The sequence below is a fragment of the Orycteropus afer genome, unplaced genomic scaffold, assembly GCF_000298275.1.
Source record: "Orycteropus afer afer isolate SDZICR_OR568_19922 unplaced genomic scaffold, OryAfe1.0 scaffold00374, whole genome shotgun sequence".
NCBI lineage: Eukaryota > Metazoa > Chordata > Mammalia > Tubulidentata > Orycteropodidae > Orycteropus > Orycteropus afer.
Genome location: NW_006921961.1, coordinates 718,108 through 735,570, shown reverse-complemented (window position 1 = coordinate 735,570; position 17,463 = coordinate 718,108). Strand labels below are relative to the sequence as shown.

Genomic DNA, 17,463 nt, shown 5'->3' with positions numbered 1-17,463 from the left:
AAAAAGGAAAATTTGAAAGTACTAAAGTTTAGATGTAAAGGTTAGATCTAAAAAGATCTAACCTTTAGTACTTTCAAATTTTCCTTTTTGTCCCATATTATCAGCAGCTAACTAATACATATATAAAAGTAGAGTACTAAGAAATAAATGCAGACATGAATGTAGAGAAATTCCTCAGAAAGCCTCTGCCTGGGGTTATTTAATTTCTAGGCTTGAAGCAGGCAGAATATTTCCCTTCAAGTGTTGCAATCATCTATCTAAAGCACGTGATGGAAACCAAGGCTGATTATCTGGTGAATGATTTTTTGATAGGAGATATAAATGTTGGCTTAAAAAAAGCTAAATTAGAGACAAGTTAGCTTGGAGAAAATGAACAATAACTCAACCAAAGAAGTACTCTCATAAGGGTCAGTAACAATATGCTTTGATCTTGAAGAATCAAAAGTTATCTCCAACAAATAAGGTTATCTCCTTAGTCTATCATCACAATGAACCCAGGCAAACAGTACAAAACCAAACAACAAAGAAGCTGAGCACTCTCCCCAACTTCCTTAACTGGAGCTCTGCAGAGTGGGTTGAATTGAATGATGGTACAGATACCATGCACTGGACCACTGCCTGTAGGTTTCCTGTGAGTAAGACAAACATCATAGCTTCCTGAGTCACAAGGATGACAGGGTGCAGAAAGGGAAGGAGGAAGGCACTAGAGGAAATGTGCCAATTAGGAAGCTTTTCATTAATTTCTATATATTAACTATTAGGCAGTGAAAGCATATGGTCTGATTCCTTAAGTGAGAATGTTCCAGAGTTAGGGTAGAACTAGTTCTCTACCAGGTCAGCTTATTATTTATCGCAGTGACAGGCTACCAGTCATATGCTTCCAGGAAGCATACATGGAGCAGGTCATCTGAAGTACATCACACCACTAAGTACTTTCTTATACAGACATTCTTTCAGCAAATATTTTCTGAGCACTTATGAAGTGCCAGACGTGGTGCCACAGACTAGGAATCCAAAAGGGAGTAAGACACAGTCCGTCTCTTGAGGAGCTCGTGGTGGAGTGAAACAAAGAAAGACAACAAGCAATTTAAGAATAACATGGAAATATTTTTTAAATTGTTTTGTTCACTTAACTGAACTGGGTTTAGGCCTTAAACCTCTCCCAGTCTATAAAGTCCTATATAAGGTTTTTATACTTGAAGCAAAGAAGGCATTGGTTTATTGACTATCAGGGAAGCAGATTAAGATCTAGGTGAACAGACATCATCAGAAGTGTCACCAATCTTTTCTAAGGGAAAAACCCCAAAATAAAACAGAAACTACTTCTTGTTCATCAGGTGTTTGTTCACTATTCTATAGACTAGTGTTTCTCAAACTGGTGCCTTTGTCTATTAAGCCTAAAGACATAATCTCGAAACACAAAATTTTGTACTTTCCCTTTGATGGTCAAAAATGTTAATAATGATATAAGCTATTCTGAATAATCTGGATAATGATTATAACAGAATACTGTCATGTCATTTCATCCTATATTTGCATTTAAATGGCCACTGACGACAAGTGAGATGAATTTTGAAAGTGGTGAGGAGCAACCTTGGTTACCCTTAGGTAGGCAGGACTTTGATGTTAAATATCGTAACAAAAGTCCCTGTCTGCCACTAATGCATAATTCCTCCACCAACTACAAAGACAAAACTCTTCTGTTGCAGGATTAGTTTACATCATGAAAATGATGAAGTGAGGCTAAGTGATGCATTATGTAAATTGCCCTAAACTACAGAGAAAAAAGATGTGGATTTAAAACATAAATTATGCATTTAAGCCAAAGGGTAAACTATCATGGCTTATTCTGGAACAGATGTTTTACAATAGTGAGGAAACAGAAAACTGGTGGCAGAATTCATTCATCACAGGATACATCCAATGGTATACATTTTCTTCACTGAAGCATTTCATTTGGGGGCAGATTATTGAATAAATCAGCTCATCAAAACAATAAATCTGTAAATAAAAATAACATTTTTGTTAAGAAGGAAAAATGATGACTATGGTAATGCCAAGCGTGCGCGTGAAGACCCACTAGATGCAACATCGAGAGTCAAGTCAAACACACGTGAAACGAAAGGCATGAAAATATTTTTCTACTGAAATGGTTTCCATGTTGCTGATTTGGCTCCTGAAAAAGAAAATCTTCTCACATTAATATTAATCCAAGTGTTATTGAATTTCAAAGTTTTTATGTTTATTTTATTTATGCTACTTAGTTTTAAATGCTATAAGGATAAGAAGCGTGAGATGTATTTTACATTCAAACACATTTGTTGTTGTTGTTATGTGTTGTCGAGTCGGACCTGACTCATAGTGACCCCTCCTTGGGTTTCTGAGGCAGTATCACTACGGAAGTAGATTGCTCAACCTTCCTTCTGAGGAGTGGCTGGTGGGTTTGAACCACCAGCCTTCTGGTTAGCAGTCAAGTGCCTTAGGCACTATGCTACCAGAGCTCCTTCAAACACATTTGTTGCTGTTGTTGTTATTTGCCATTGAGTCGGCCCTGACTCATAGCGACCCCTCCTTGGGTTTCCGAGGCAGTATCACTACGGAAGTAGGATTGCCCAACCTTCCTTCCGAGGAGTGGCTGGTGGGTTTGAACTGCCAGCCTTCTGGTTAGCAGTCAAGTGCCTTAGGCATTATGCTACCAGAGCTCCCAACACATTTAGGTGTCAATAAAATGAAAGACAAAATTGTGGGTACACAATATTTCTTTCCCTTTTAGAATGGTTTTAAATATAACAAGTTTGAGAAATACTGCTAAAGATACATCGAACCCTGATTAAAATCAAACTCCCTGCCACTGAGTTGATTCTGACTCATAGTGACCTCCACTGGGTTTCCAAGGCAGTAAATCTTTACAGAAGTAGATTGTCCCATCTTCCTTCCATGGAGCAGCTGGTGGGTTTCAACCACCAACCTTTTGGTTAGCAGTCAAAGGCCTTAGGCACTGCATCACCAGAGCTCCTTTTTAACCCTGCTTAGAGGTACATTTTAAAGGTACGTGAATATATTTATAAATTTATAGTCAGAAGGAATCTGTGTCAGATCTTTAATTCCTTTCTTTATTGCCTTCTCCTTGATGAAGAAATTCTATTCAATTTTAGTGACTTCTAATGAAGAGTAGGAGCCTTGACAGTACAGTGGTTAAAGTGCTCGGCTGCTCACCAAAGTCCAGCAGTTTGAATCCACCAGGTGTTCCATGGGAGAAAGATATGGCTCTCTCTCTCTGTGAAGATTACAGCTTTGGACACCGTATGGCGCAGTTCTACCCTGTCCTGTAGGGTCACTGTGAGTTGGAATTGATTCGATGGTAAGAGGTATAGGAAGATTACGCTAAAATAACACATTCTGTCATCTGCCCCTTTCTGCATGGCTTTTTCTCTATGGCCCTTTAGAGCACATACAGTACCTCTGACATTGCACCTTCTAATATGGATACTTGGGTTCAATGTCTGTTCCTATTGAAATGTGTTTCTTGAGGGAAAAATCCTTCCTCCTTTATCTTTGTGTGCCCCAAATACCTAGCCCCCTAGCCCTCTGCTATGTACACAATGAACATTTCATAAAATACACACCAAGCACACGATCAGTTAATGCCAAAATAACCAATTTGACTCCGAACAAGTTTCCATAAGAGTCTATTCAGTGCTCTGAATAAACAATCTTGCTATCATTTCTTGTTGTAGCAAAGAAATAAAAAGAGAACAGAAAGTTGAAATCAGTTTATTTACTAAAACAGAATCTACTGAGTAAAGTGCAAACGCAGGTAAAGAGGCAATCTTTTAATAAGAAAACTCAGGACCATGTTAACAAGATGCTAAACATTACAGTGTTATAGACAGTAAAAAGTTGCAGGCTATTACTGTCCCTCAGACACCCATATTCAGGTCTTTGTAACCACTTCCTCCAGTGCAGAGAATCACCCAAGATCAACTCTAGCAGAAGATCATTTGAGGACAACGAACAGAGTCTCAAGACCGGAATTCCCACGGAAAATACTCTCACTGAAACCAACCCACACTTTGCTGAAGTTAAAGGGCACACGCTCAGAAACAACCAGAAGCAGCGGCCTCAAAACCACACAATTCTCTGGATTGCAGACTCTGACATACATATAGTTCCTATATTCAGGATTCAACAACATCTTCACAAATGTTTGAATGTTTTTTTAAAAAATGTTCTAGATAATGGCCTTAGGGCAGTTTTAGAGAAATACCCTTGAACTTCTCTAATGGCACAATGTCAAGAAAGGAAAATTAGCATTGAATAGTCACAGTCATAGTCACAAGGCATTGTCTGATTTGAAACAGAGCCAAAGAATGAAAAGTTAACTTGTCTTTCTACCTCCTATTATATAGTTTAGAACTGGAAATTTAGGTCCATTATGGTTATGTGATTTTTCTGGAAATTAGAAGTGATATGAATTAGCCATAAACACAGGGCAAAATCTGTTATAAATGGATATAAATTAGCTCCATACATCTTATCATGACTCCAACAAAATATAACAACCTTGTGTAAATCTCAATTCAAGAAAGTAACTGGACTTCCTTTCAGACATTTATTCTTTAATATATCCTGGGTGAACAATTTGAAGAGTGGTTTACCTACCAATTGTTCCTATCTGTAGAACTCAGAGAGATACAGGATATAGGATTAAAGCCTTAGTCCAGCTGTCTCCTCCAACAGAAAAAGAAACAGAATGTGACCACGTCAAGGTCACATAGCTCAGCAGTGGCTGTTCTAGGATGAGAGTCAACATTACTTGATTCAGGTTAGTGGACTCTTGTTTTTATAAGAAAAGGGCAGTCATTTTCCCTCCCTCCTTCCTGATTCCCAACAGGAATCACAAAATTACAAAAAACAAACAAACAAACAAAACACTGCCATTGTGTCAATTCTGACTCATAGTGACCCCCCATTGCTTTCCAAGGTGGTAAATCTTCACAGAAGTAGATTGCCCCATCTTCCTTCTGTGGAGTAGCTGGTGGGTTTGAACCACAAACCTTCTGGTTAGCAGTCAAATACCTTAGGCACTGTGCTACCAGAACTCCTTACAATATTATGAGGGACTTGGAATTGTACAGACTTGCTTTCTATGTAACAGAGAAAGAGTTCCTAATGTAAGGAAAGAAGAAAGTCTTCACTCTCTTCTTCCAACCCTCTACTCCATTCCCAAAGGAAAGCTCTAAATTTGTTGGTACAGAACACAAGGCACTGACCATTTTCTAACAGGTAGGCTAAGAGTGCTTTCAAAAGGCACAGAGCCATGGGCAAGTAGCTCTCCTCTCATCTACTTTCTTTCTGAAGGTGGGTATGACATATTCACACTTCTTATAGAGGATGTAGCTAAGGGTGATCATTGCTTCTGTCTTGAGGTCCAACAGAGGAAAATGTTTGGAAGAAGAAGTACGACATGGGTTTTGAGCCTAAAGTGCAATGGGAAATGCCAGTTCTATCAAGAGTGTTGCATTGAACCATCAGGTAATAAGCCTGTCATTGTTGGGTGCTGTCGATTCAGCTCTGACTCATGGTGACCCTGTGTATAACAGAACAAAATGCTGCTCGGCCATGCGCCAATCTCACAATCCTGGTTATACTTGAGCCCATAATTGCAGCCACTGTGTCAATCCATCTCCTTGAGGGTCTTCCCCTCTTTCACTGACCCTCTACTTTACAAAGCATGGTATCCTTTTCCAGGGACTGGTCCCTTCTGACAACACGACCAAAGTAGGTATTAAGTCCAGATAATAATAAAGTGCTACCTTTTATTCTCAGTTGCCATTGTTGCTTGTTCAGAACAGAGGACAGAAGAAGAGGGATAAGCAGAGTAGAATTGGGGCATTTCTGAATCCCCTCGTCAGATGGCATCTAATACCATTCACCTTAATGCCAAAAAAAAAAAATCTTAGCACCTCAGCAATATCACAGTGAACAGTAAGTTAGTTTAAGAAACTTATCTCCTGAATGCCCAGGCTGGCTAGAAGCCACCACCAAATTTATAGGCCCATAGGAAAGGCCTCACCCCCTAGCATGGGAAAAAATGGAGAGAAGAAACTGGAGGAACTTAGAAAGTGACTTAACTCTCCTTGCCTATTTCCTCATCTTTAGAATAAACAGAGTTATAGTACCTACCTCCAGGGCTATGGGAAGGATTAAATGAACAAAGGCAAATAAAATACTTAGCATGGAGTCTGTCACATAGTAAGCACTCAATAATTTTTAACTATTGAGTATTTTGCTAGATGTTATTGTTAGATGCCATCTTTTCGATTTCAAGTCATAGCAACCCCATGTGAGAGAGCAGAACTGCCCTATAGGATTTCCTAGGCTAAGTCATGGTATTTTCAATTGCCACATATGCATGGGAAAGTTGGGTAATGAGCAAAGAAGACTGCAGAATTGATGCCTTTGATCTATGGTGTTGGCACCGAATATTAAATACACCATGGGCTGCCAGAAGAATGACCAAATCTGTTTTGGAGGAAGTATAGTCATAATGCTGCTTAGAAGCAAAGAGGGCAAGCCTTTGTCTCTTGTACTTTGGACATGTTATCAGAAGGGACCAGTCCCTGAAGGAGGACATCAAGATTGGTGAAATAGAGGGTCAATGAAAAAGAGAAAGACCTTCAACAAAATGAGTGACACAATGGCTACGACAATGGGCTCAAATAGCAATGACTCTGAGGAATGCATAGGACTGGGCAGTCTTTCATTCTGTTGTATACAGGGTCACTATGAGGAGGAAGGAACTCAGTGGCACCTAGCAACAATGACAACAAATCTTTTCAGAAGCAGATCACCAGGTGTTACTCCCATGGACCCAGTGGGTGAGTCTGAACCACCAACCTTTCAGTTAGCAGCTGAATGTTTAACCATTGTTCCACCAAAGCCTCGTGATACTTATTCCCCTTTCCAACAGACAGTATGATCTACTGAAAATAGAATCAAACCAGATGTCTCATGACAGATTGCATTTTCTGTTTCTGTTATTGGCTATAGATAAGGTGTTTTAATTATGTTGCTTATCTTGATTCATTCCACAAATATTTATTGAGTACTTACTATAGCATATAGTAGATAAGATACTGGCCTCTCTATAAAACTGAAATAATGTTATGAGTACCCAAGAGATAATTCACGTGAAAAGTTTTATTTTCTCATAAATCAACCAATAAAGAGAAATATGATTCTCAATAAAGCAAAGTTCTGTATAAAGCAAATCCATTTTGGACTCTAAAAAAAGAATGTAGTTATTACACACAAAAGCATCTTGTTATAAGCCACCTTACTTACAGCATTCTAAAGCTTAAACCCTAAGTCCATCGTTATTCTGAAGAAATAATACCTAGGATAGATCGAAATGTGTAACTAATGTCTTGCTCAAGAATAGTTAAAGAGGTTTGCAGGAGCTCTGGTGGTACAGTGGTTAAGTATTTGGCTGCTAACCTAAAGGTCAGTGGTTTCCAAACCCACTAGTTGCTCTGCAGGAGAAGGATGAGGCAGTCTGCTTCTGTAAAGATTTACAGCCTCAGAAACTCTATGGGGGCAGTTCTACTCTGTCCTTTTGAAGACAGTAGGTTTATCTTTTTTGGAAAGAAGTTTGTATTGTCTTATCAGTTAGTATATTTTATTATGCATTTGATAACAGATGTTTTAATTGAAAATATATCCATGTATTGAAACCACGCTATATGTTTGTACTCTTATTTAAAATAACTAAAACAAATAATACTTAAAATAAATATTCCGAAAAAGAAATTGGTTACTGTGAAGCAATTAGAATGGACAAGCCAGATAAGCAGTGCATAAATGGATAGGTAAGGATAAGGCATATTTTCCAAAACATAATACAAAATGTGAAGGCAAGGGGAAGAAAAAAACAACTTCAGAAAAATCATACTATGAAATCTAATTGTTTCCTCTTGTTAAAAAACTAAAATACGCACTACCGTGGAGTCGGATCTGACTCATAGCGACCCCTCCTTGGGTTTCCAAGGCAATATCACCACGGAAGTAGATTACCCAATCTTCCTTCCGAAGAGTGGCTGGTGGGTTTGAACCACCAGGCTTCTGGTTAGCAGTCAAATGCCTTAGGCACTACACCACCAGAGCTCCCATCCTCTAGTTGTTGTTATGTGCCATGGAGTTGGACCTGACTCATAGCAACCCCTCCTTGGGTTTCCAAGGCAGTATCACTGAGGAAGTAGATTGCCTCATCTTCCTTCTGAAGAGTGGCTGGTGGGTTTGAACCATCAAGACTTCTGGTTAGCAGTCGAGTAGTGCCTTAGGCACTAAGCTACCAGAGCTCCTTTCCTCTAGTTAGAAGTCCTGATTTAGAAGATTAAAAAACAAATGAGCATAAAATACTTAAGGAAAATCTAGAAAAGCAATACTAAATTCCTATATAAAGAAACAAAGAACGTTTTACTGCAAGAAATGAAAAAACTGATTAGAAGAAAAATGTAGACTATGGAGAACTCAATATTTTAACTACATCCAAATCAATTTTAAAATAAAATGACCCATTGGAATGCACAAAGATATAAAAATTACCATATTAAAAAGATGGATTCTGTACCTTTATGTATGTATGTTCTTCAGTGTAATGGAAATTGGTCATTTGACAGTTGGGATAAAGTTTTAAGTGTTTAAATTATGTTCCAAATATACCGACTCGACGGCACATAACAACAACAACAACAACATACTTAGTGAATATTTATCTAATGCCCACTCTATGCATTTTAAGATGTAAGGTCCTATGGGGATTAAAAATATATAAGCTATTGACCCTGACTTAAAATAACTAGCACTCTATTTGGAATATAAATATATGAAAATATAAATACAAGGTAATTTTAAACACTTAAGCACTAAAACCAAAAACACCAAACCTATTGCCATTGAGTTGCTTCTGACTCACCGCAATCCTATAGGACAGAGGAGAACTGCCCCACAGGATCTCCAAGGCTGTAAATCTTTATAGAAGCAGACTGCCATACTTCCTCTCATAGAACGCTTGGTGGGTTCAAACCACTTACATTATAGTTAGCAGCTGAGCACTTAACCACTGCACCAGAAGAGCTCCTTATTTTGAACACAAATGGTACCTTATGCCATTTCTATTATATATCATAAAAGTCAGACGTATAGGGTGCCTAATTTTTAGTACAATGAAACTCCAATGGGTCTACAAGAATGTTTTCTGTTGAAATTACTCTCAAGGAACTGAGTAATAACTTAGACATGGGATGTGTAACAGATCCAGCTATATGTAGGAGGTGTACATAAACTGATGTTAACTTAAGCAATGGTGATACCAATAGTGTTTTTTTTCTAAAACCAGTTTTTACTACTGATTAACTCCACTGGTAGAGACAAAAAGGAAAAAAGAATATTAACACAGAGGGAATAGTTATTTGGTTTGTGAAATGATTCTGATTACTAATAATCTGTCTAAATATATGTAAAAATCAGGTTTCACGCAAAGCTATTTTGAACTATTATAAATTAAAATTCCTTGTTCTTCATGATTTTAGAAAAGGCTTCACTCTTCTTTTGGGTTTGGAGGAAACACTGAGGCTGAGTTTGGTAATGATAGTTTGGTTTGGTCCACAGAGACTCCATGTCTGATGAGCTACTGAAAAAGAAGGGCATTCTACTGTTTTCTTAATAAATAAAACAGAATATAGCAAAAACTAATAGTGGAAGAGATAATACCTAAAACATGGTTATTCCTCCTGTAAGAAAATGGTTTAAAAACCCTGGTTGGACTATTTGTTAGCAAGAAAGTACAATGTTTTAGAGATATAGCCAATGGATGAACATATTCAGGGCATCTTTCACTGTTATATAATGGAAACACCAGATATTTAGGGTGATATGCAAACTAAAACTAAAACTAATTTTGGCTACAAGAGCTCTTCTTTTGGGCTGTTTTTTATCTTAAGAGATTGTCCAGTTCCAAATATGGACAATGTGGAAAGTAGATATATATGTAATATATAGGTCAAAAGACTATTCACATCTATAAATTAGCATGTCCATTCACATGAAATATGTGTACCAATTATTACTCTGGCAGAAGTCACCAAGTAGGTGACAGTTTATGAATCTGTATTTCTTACTGTCCCTAACCTTTCTTTCATTAGATAAAATCCCAAACTTTTTATATATTTTAATAAGCCCTTGCATGGCTTCTAAATCACTATCTCAATGACAGTGTCACAATTTTTTGGCCCTTGGCATTTTTGATGGACCTTGAGCCAAAAGACTCAGTTGTCTAGGCATGAAGCTGTCAAGGGAGTTCCATATGCAAAAGTGTAAAGATGATTTTAAAGCAAAGCTTCCTATAGGAAACTATGAGCACAGCACTATAAAGATCTCCTAAATAGAAGTTAGTCATGAAACTAGAGACCCCAGCTGAATTTTAATTATAGTCACAGAATCCTATAGTTCCATTTATACGTATGATACTATCTCAGAGATAGTGGTTTTGAGAATCAAAGTTTTGGGGTAAATTACATTAGACTGAGTGCTTGCAATACAATAGAGAAGTGAATGTCAGACCGTTAATATAATTTTCATTTAAATATTGCATGGTTACCATGGGACACTGGTGGTTCAGTGGTAGAATTCTTGTCTGTGTGGGAGACCCGGGTTCAGTTCCTGGCCATGCACCTCATGAGTAGCAACCACCTGTCTGTCAGCCAAGCACCGAACATGTTCTGGAAGTACTTCCAGACTAAGGTGAAGTAGGAAGAAAGGCCTGGTGATCTGCTTCCACAAATCAGCCAGTGAACACCCTACAGATCACAATGTTGTCATTCGTGATGGATCACGGGGATGGCCAGGTCTCAGCAGTGTTCTGATGCATGGGGTCACTATGAGTCAGAGGCTGACTTGAAGACAAGTAGCAACAAATGGTTACCATGCTTACATAGGACAAATGTTTGATAGACATTATTGTGTTTAATCTTCAAAAAGAGGCTGCCAGTTTAAAATTCCTATCCCCGTTTTATATTGTGATAAAATTATGATTTGGATGAGCTAAGTGCCTCATTCAAAGTCACCTGGAGAATAAACTGCAGAGCCATAACTCACACTTAAGTCTGTCTGACCACAAACACAAATACTTAAGATCTACGCTCTATGATTTTTCTTAAGAGCCATATACCGGTCTCCTGGTCAGAAATAGAGACTTCTATTGACCATTATCATGTGCTGTCAATAAGTTATTTTAATCAGGTGGTTTCAAAAATTCAATAATTATCTCTGTGTAAGTAGTCTAAGGAAAACAATAGTCCAAATTCAGATTTTCTATGATTTAAATTTAATACCACAAAAATCAGAACTTTTTTACATCCATTGCAGACAACATGTGAATTACTTATTGAGAGAGAAATAAACGAATCAGCAGATGATGAGAGAGCGAGGCAAGTCTTAGCTGGAAAATGCATGAGGATTAGGAGAAGTAAATTCTTGAAATTTTGATCAAGTATCTTAGATATTAACTGAGATTAATATTTCTAGCCTGATATTAAATGTAGAAAAACTTCCTTGCCAGAAAGCTGGATGTGAAATTGGTTAGAAATTTTGGACACTAGGATTGTTTTATGAAAGCGAACTTATGTAAATTAACTTTTTTACTCCATAAACTTCTGTACTGTTTGATAATTTCACAATGGGCAAGTATTACTTTTAAAATAATTTAAAAAATTAAGAGGAAAATTAAGCAATAACAAAACTCCAATGCTCTTAAAATAGGATGATAGAAAGAAGGAAAAAAAAAAAAAAAAAAAAGGCCAGAGTCTGCATTTGCTTCCATTCTGGTGAATCCTGAGATGCAGATTTGCGTTTTGTGGCTTAGAACTCATTCCCAAATTACTCACTTACTAATAATATAACATTGGAATGGTGCAATTTACCCAGAGCTCATCCTCATGGGGAGGAGATTTACACGGGGAATGCTCAGGGAGGAATAAGCCTGGTGCCCCAAATAATTATCACGGATGCCTGGGATGGCTAGGCGAAGAAGCAGATCTACTGGCTGGATGTCATAATCACACAAAATTCTCTTGACTCTCTCTCTCTCTCTTTTCCCACTGTCTACCCATCTATTTACCCAGAAATTAATGTTTGTTATCACTGATAAAATTCTCTTAACTCTTAACTTAGCTTTATGACACTTAGATCCTTTTTAAAATTCAATGTTGTTCAAACACCAAACTAAAAATTCTTTTGTATTTGTATACATTACATTCACCTATAAAATATTCTTAAATTATATATTTTTTTTTTTCATGAAGAGATTTGCCTTTGCTGGATAAAATATTAGAGCATTTTATTTCAGCTTTTATTTTAACATCATAGCATTCAAGCCTGTCTTGGTATGATTATTGTCTTTCACTGAGAATCAGGAATACCAAGCCAAACAAACTCACTGCCGTCGAGTCAGATCCAACTCACAGCGACCCCTCCTTGGGTTTGCGAGGCAGTATCACTATGGAAGTAGACTGCCTCATCTTCCTTCCAAGGAGCGGCTGGTAGGTTTGAACCGCCAGCCTTCTGGTTAGCAGTCAAGTGTTTTAGGCACTACGCTACCAGAGTTCAGGAGTCAGGAGTAGGATATACCAACCCAATGGGGATGCTACTCATTTGACAGAGGGAGTACTAACTCAGATATTGATTTTCTAAGTAGGGAAACATAGCACTTCTGAGATTAAACAATAACAACAAAAACAAAAATCAAAGAAAGAGGACAGCTTGGTATAATTCACATTTGCATGGCAGAAGAAATTAGAGGCAATAATGATTTAGAGGGAGCAATCTGAAGTAAAGTCATAGTCCATTGCACAGAAAACCAAGTCCATTCTATAGGAAAAGATAGACAAGTAGAGCCTCAAGGAAGAGGGAGCGATATATGGATATAATCTAAATAAACTCCTTGCTATCCTCAGGTTTAGGAAGAATCACAAGTAAAATACAAAGCAAATACATTTACCTACTTCAATCTCCCAGACTACCACTTAGTTCCTCATAATATTATAGAGAAAATAAAAAAGGGATATTGCTCTTAAGTGGCTATGCCACAGAAGAAGTAAAATATGCAAGAAGTACAGTGGTACTAAGAACCCTTACTCAGGATATGAACATAGGATCCGCAGTTACCTCTGACACACAGATTACTCAGCGGCTCTATTCCATGTGTAAATCTGTTATCAAAAATATCACCGAAATCTAAGATGAAAGAACCCCAGCTGACTCCCAACCCCTGCTTGTGGGAATGTTCCTTACAATGCAGTTTTTAAGTATGTAAAACAGAATGTTCTCTTAGATATGCAAGCTTCCCCTTTTATGTTGTTATGATAAGCAAAATGCTTAACCACCAAAACTTTTCAGAGAAAGAGAGCCCTGTGACATACATTCTGGGTAAGAGGAACAGCATTATCTCATTGCTTTAAGTTCCTGCTTCCTTCTGCTTGTCATAGTTCCATATACTTTCTGTGGTCAAATTTTGTAAATTGTTGGGAAAGGTATAAATAGATAGATTATATTTCAAAGCCCATCATGTCATTAATTAGCAAAAGATGGACATGTGATGACCACGTTATAAGAAAGATTATGCTTAGCGAAGGACCATGAGCGACACTAAAAAGTAAAATTCTTCAGCAATATTTAAACCAGGGACTTTAAATATTGAAAAACAAAAAGATGAAGAAAAACAAAGCTGGAAGCCACCAATCAGAGTCTGCAGCTGTTCCCTGTTAGGATCTGTAAAGGTTTTGTCAAGTCATTAAAGAATAATGGTAATGTTGGATGCTTTGTTCAGGATGATTAAATCAACTAATTTCTAATGGTGGAGAATTGAAGACAGGCTCTTTGGTTTAAATTGTAATGTGGAGTGCAGACAAAAATAGAAAAGTTCTTGAGTTTCCCCTTTGCTTTTATTTATTTATTTTTGTGGGGGGAAGAACAAACATCGAATTAAATTGCTTGTGTTTGTTGTATGTGTTGGGAGTGGAGCTGGTAGGAGGAGGAGAAAGAATTCTCCATATTTTGTGATCAGCAAAACAGGAGGGATTTTGTTTGTTTGTTTTTATTTTGCTTGGGGGCACAGAGTCTCTAAGATTTTATGTAAACCATTGATGGGCTTTTCTCTACAATTTTATTAACTAAACATCTTACACATGGTTCTCCAAGGGACCATGGATTATTGAGTGGGTGCCATAAATCAGGGCCCAATGTGAAATGATCACTTTTTGTAACTTTTTGTCTTCAAGAACAGTATGCTAGGGTTGGGCACAGCATTAAGACTTGTATTAGATGCTATGTTAGACCATATGAAACTGGGATTTTTATATAATTAACACTGGTAGCTGGTGGTGTAATGCCTAAGGCATTTGGGCAATTCAAACCCACCAGCTGCTCCATGGAAGAAAGATGGAGCAATCTACTTCCGTAAAGATTTACTGCCTCGGACACCCAATGGGGGCCGCTATGAATCAGAATTGACTGGATGGCGATGAGCTTTTTTTTTTTCTAATACCTGTAGCATCCGAGAGCTCTGGTGGCATAGTGCCTAAGGCATTTGACTGCTAACCAGAAGGATGGTGGTTCAACCCCATCAGCCACTCCTTAGAGGGAAGGCTGGGCAATCTACTGATGTAGAGATACCACCTCAGAAACTCAAGGAAGGGTCGCTATGAGTCAAATTGATTCTATAGCAGAGAGGTTTTGTTTTTTTTTTTTTTTTTTGATAGCATCTGTGATACACTAAATTTTATATAGCTTTATTTAGACTTTGTTGCTGTTATTGGATGCTATTAAGTCCATTTTTGATTCATAGTGATCCCATGTGACAGAGCAAATCTGTCCCATAGGGTTTTCTGGGCTGGCATCTTAATGAGAGCAGATCACCAGGTATTTCTCTCCAGAGCCACTGGGTAGGTTCAACCACCAGCCTCTCAGGTAAGGCCAAGCTTTCAGTTAGCTTTAGATTTAAGAAACTTTTAAAGGTAATGACAACTTTAAAGATATGAGAGACTGTGAATATCAGAAGAAGAATATTTGGTCATTTATTTTCAGATCAACAAATATATGTATTTATATTATGTGTGAAGTGCTATGTTAAGTATTTTGAGCAATGAGGAGGAGAAATAATGAGTTGGAGGAGTTCCTTAGATTGTAAGGAGCTTACAATCTAATTGGAAAGCAAAATGTAAAATGAAAACACAAAAGTCAAACAACTAAAACAGTCTAAAAGACGATTTGAGATATTATTACCTGAGTCATTGTCAAACAGTGTCTAAGCCAGAAGTCATTAATCTGGCTGGGCCATCAGAATTATATGGAGAAGTTTTGAAAAACAAATGGTTGAGCTCTTTCTCAGACCTGAATTGAATTCCTGGGTAAGGTGTATGTGGAGGGGGGTGTGTGAATCCAGAAAAGGAAGTGGACGGGGGAAAGGACGCGGCATTCTACACTTTATAAAGCTCCCCTGTGGACACTGATGAAAAAACTTGGCCTAGTTAAGTGGACTAGCATTTGAGACCACCACTGTGAAGCAGAATTAGCACAACAAACATGTTCGGACAAACATGTTCTGCCAATAAGGGTGGCAGGTAGAACCAAATGCATTTTAGTCTATGTATGATTTCCTGCGGAAACTCCAACTTTTCCAGCTCTACTGATGTCTAGCACAAGGGAATTGCAAAGCATTAGCTAGATCATTTGAGTGAGAGAAATTGGTGCAGCCGAAAGGCTTCAAGAAAGATGAGCTTGCGCTAGGTTTTAAAGAAAGATTTCTCTTTCCAAACTTAGAAATGTTTGCCAAAGAGAACAGCATTAGTCAGGAAAGTAAAACTGGGTTTGAGACATGATGCACCAAAACATGTTTAAAAGAGAAGGTTCACACGGGGCAATGTTGGATTACACAGAGGATCAGATTCCCTACTTGGGTTCAGTTGTATATTTATAATGAAAAAAAGTGAGTATCAAGTCTAGGATTTTAGAAACCTCAATTCAATAAACTCTGTATTACTTTTGGTTCCTTAAGTTACCCTCTAAGAGGTTAGTGTCTTATTATTTTTATCATAATTTGCATACAGAGGATGTATTCTTGGCTGTAAATTTTTGTTTCTTCTTCATATTTTCCTTCAAAGAGGGTTAGGGGTTGCTTAGCTGACCTTGTTTAATGCTTATGCTTAATAGAGAAAAGGCAGGGCTACAATGATCTGGTGTTAATGATACAAAGTATCTGTTCCAAGATGCTTGTATTTAGAAAGCCAGACAGAAAGGATGAACTTCCAAGATGATTATCAGTGTTACTGAAGATTTAATGGTTGGGGCTTATGCAACTTGAACTAATTATCAATATTATGGTTACCTGAGTGAGTGATTCCTGGTAAGATCAGGTTGACGCTCCTGTAGAATTTCAAAGATATTGGGTTGACGCAGAAATGCAACAATCTTGTCATTGTAAGCTGAAAACATCAATCAGAAAAGAATCAGAAGAGAAAACTCTGTTATTAGTCTTATACATATGATTATATTTGTTGTATATAACAAAGTCTGTTTTACTGGTTAATGTGTCTTATACTCTAAGACATAGTTCAGGGCCACTACAGATGGTTAAATTCCAAAGTGTCTACCTAGTTACATGATTTTTGGACTTAGATCTGTTACATGTAGCTTACATAAGCATTTATTATTAAACTCATTTGATGAGTAGTATTTATTGTCAAATTGCTATATAAGATCACCAACCAGATTCTAGATGTTGATCATTTTAAGCAACTGCTTATCAAGATCAATCTCACAAGCAATTGCCAGACACGGAAAACTGTTTTTTGATTAAATGTCAGTGAGCCAGAGAGATAAAGTGGCAGAGCCACAGTCACCAAAATGTGACAGATGTCACCAACTACCACCAAAAGAGAGGACAATCCAGCTCCAAACTCTATGTGGAAATAAACGCCATTAAGCCACATGTCATTCTCTACCAAACCAGAATCTCACTGCCCACTCAAGTGTCCCAAATGCACATTTCACTACACTAGAATGAGTAATAAAAGCACTTATAATTGAAAGTTTGCCAATGGGGTTATTTTCATCCAAGATCAGAGACTGAAAAAAATTTAAGGAACAATTTTATGGTGCTTTAAAATTCTATGGGCAGTATTGAGTACCATATTATTAATGGTACAAGAAAATGTACAGTTAGACTTCAATCCTAGAAATTTTCTTATCTAGTATTTTTCAAACTTCTTTAAGCCATGGACATTAATTTACATTTCATGGTACAGTTTTTTTTTTTTTTTTTTTTTAATTTATTGTGATTTGGGTGAAGATTTACAGAGCAAATTCACTTTCCATACAGCAGTTCACATATACTTTGTCTCATGTCAT

At 37.4% G+C, this 17,463-nt stretch overlaps 1 protein-coding gene across 1 annotated transcript in view; it reads right to left on the bottom strand.

The window, feature by feature from the left end:
- HECW2 (HECT, C2 and WW domain containing E3 ubiquitin protein ligase 2) overlaps positions 1–17,463 on the bottom strand; it is a 288,426-nt gene that overhangs the window by 71,028 nt on the left and 199,935 nt on the right. The window contains exon 16 of the mRNA XM_007953146.2: positions 16,442–16,538. Coding sequence (XP_007951337.1) covers positions 16,442–16,538 — 97 coding nt within the window. The remainder of the gene's footprint in view (positions 1–16,441; positions 16,539–17,463) is intronic.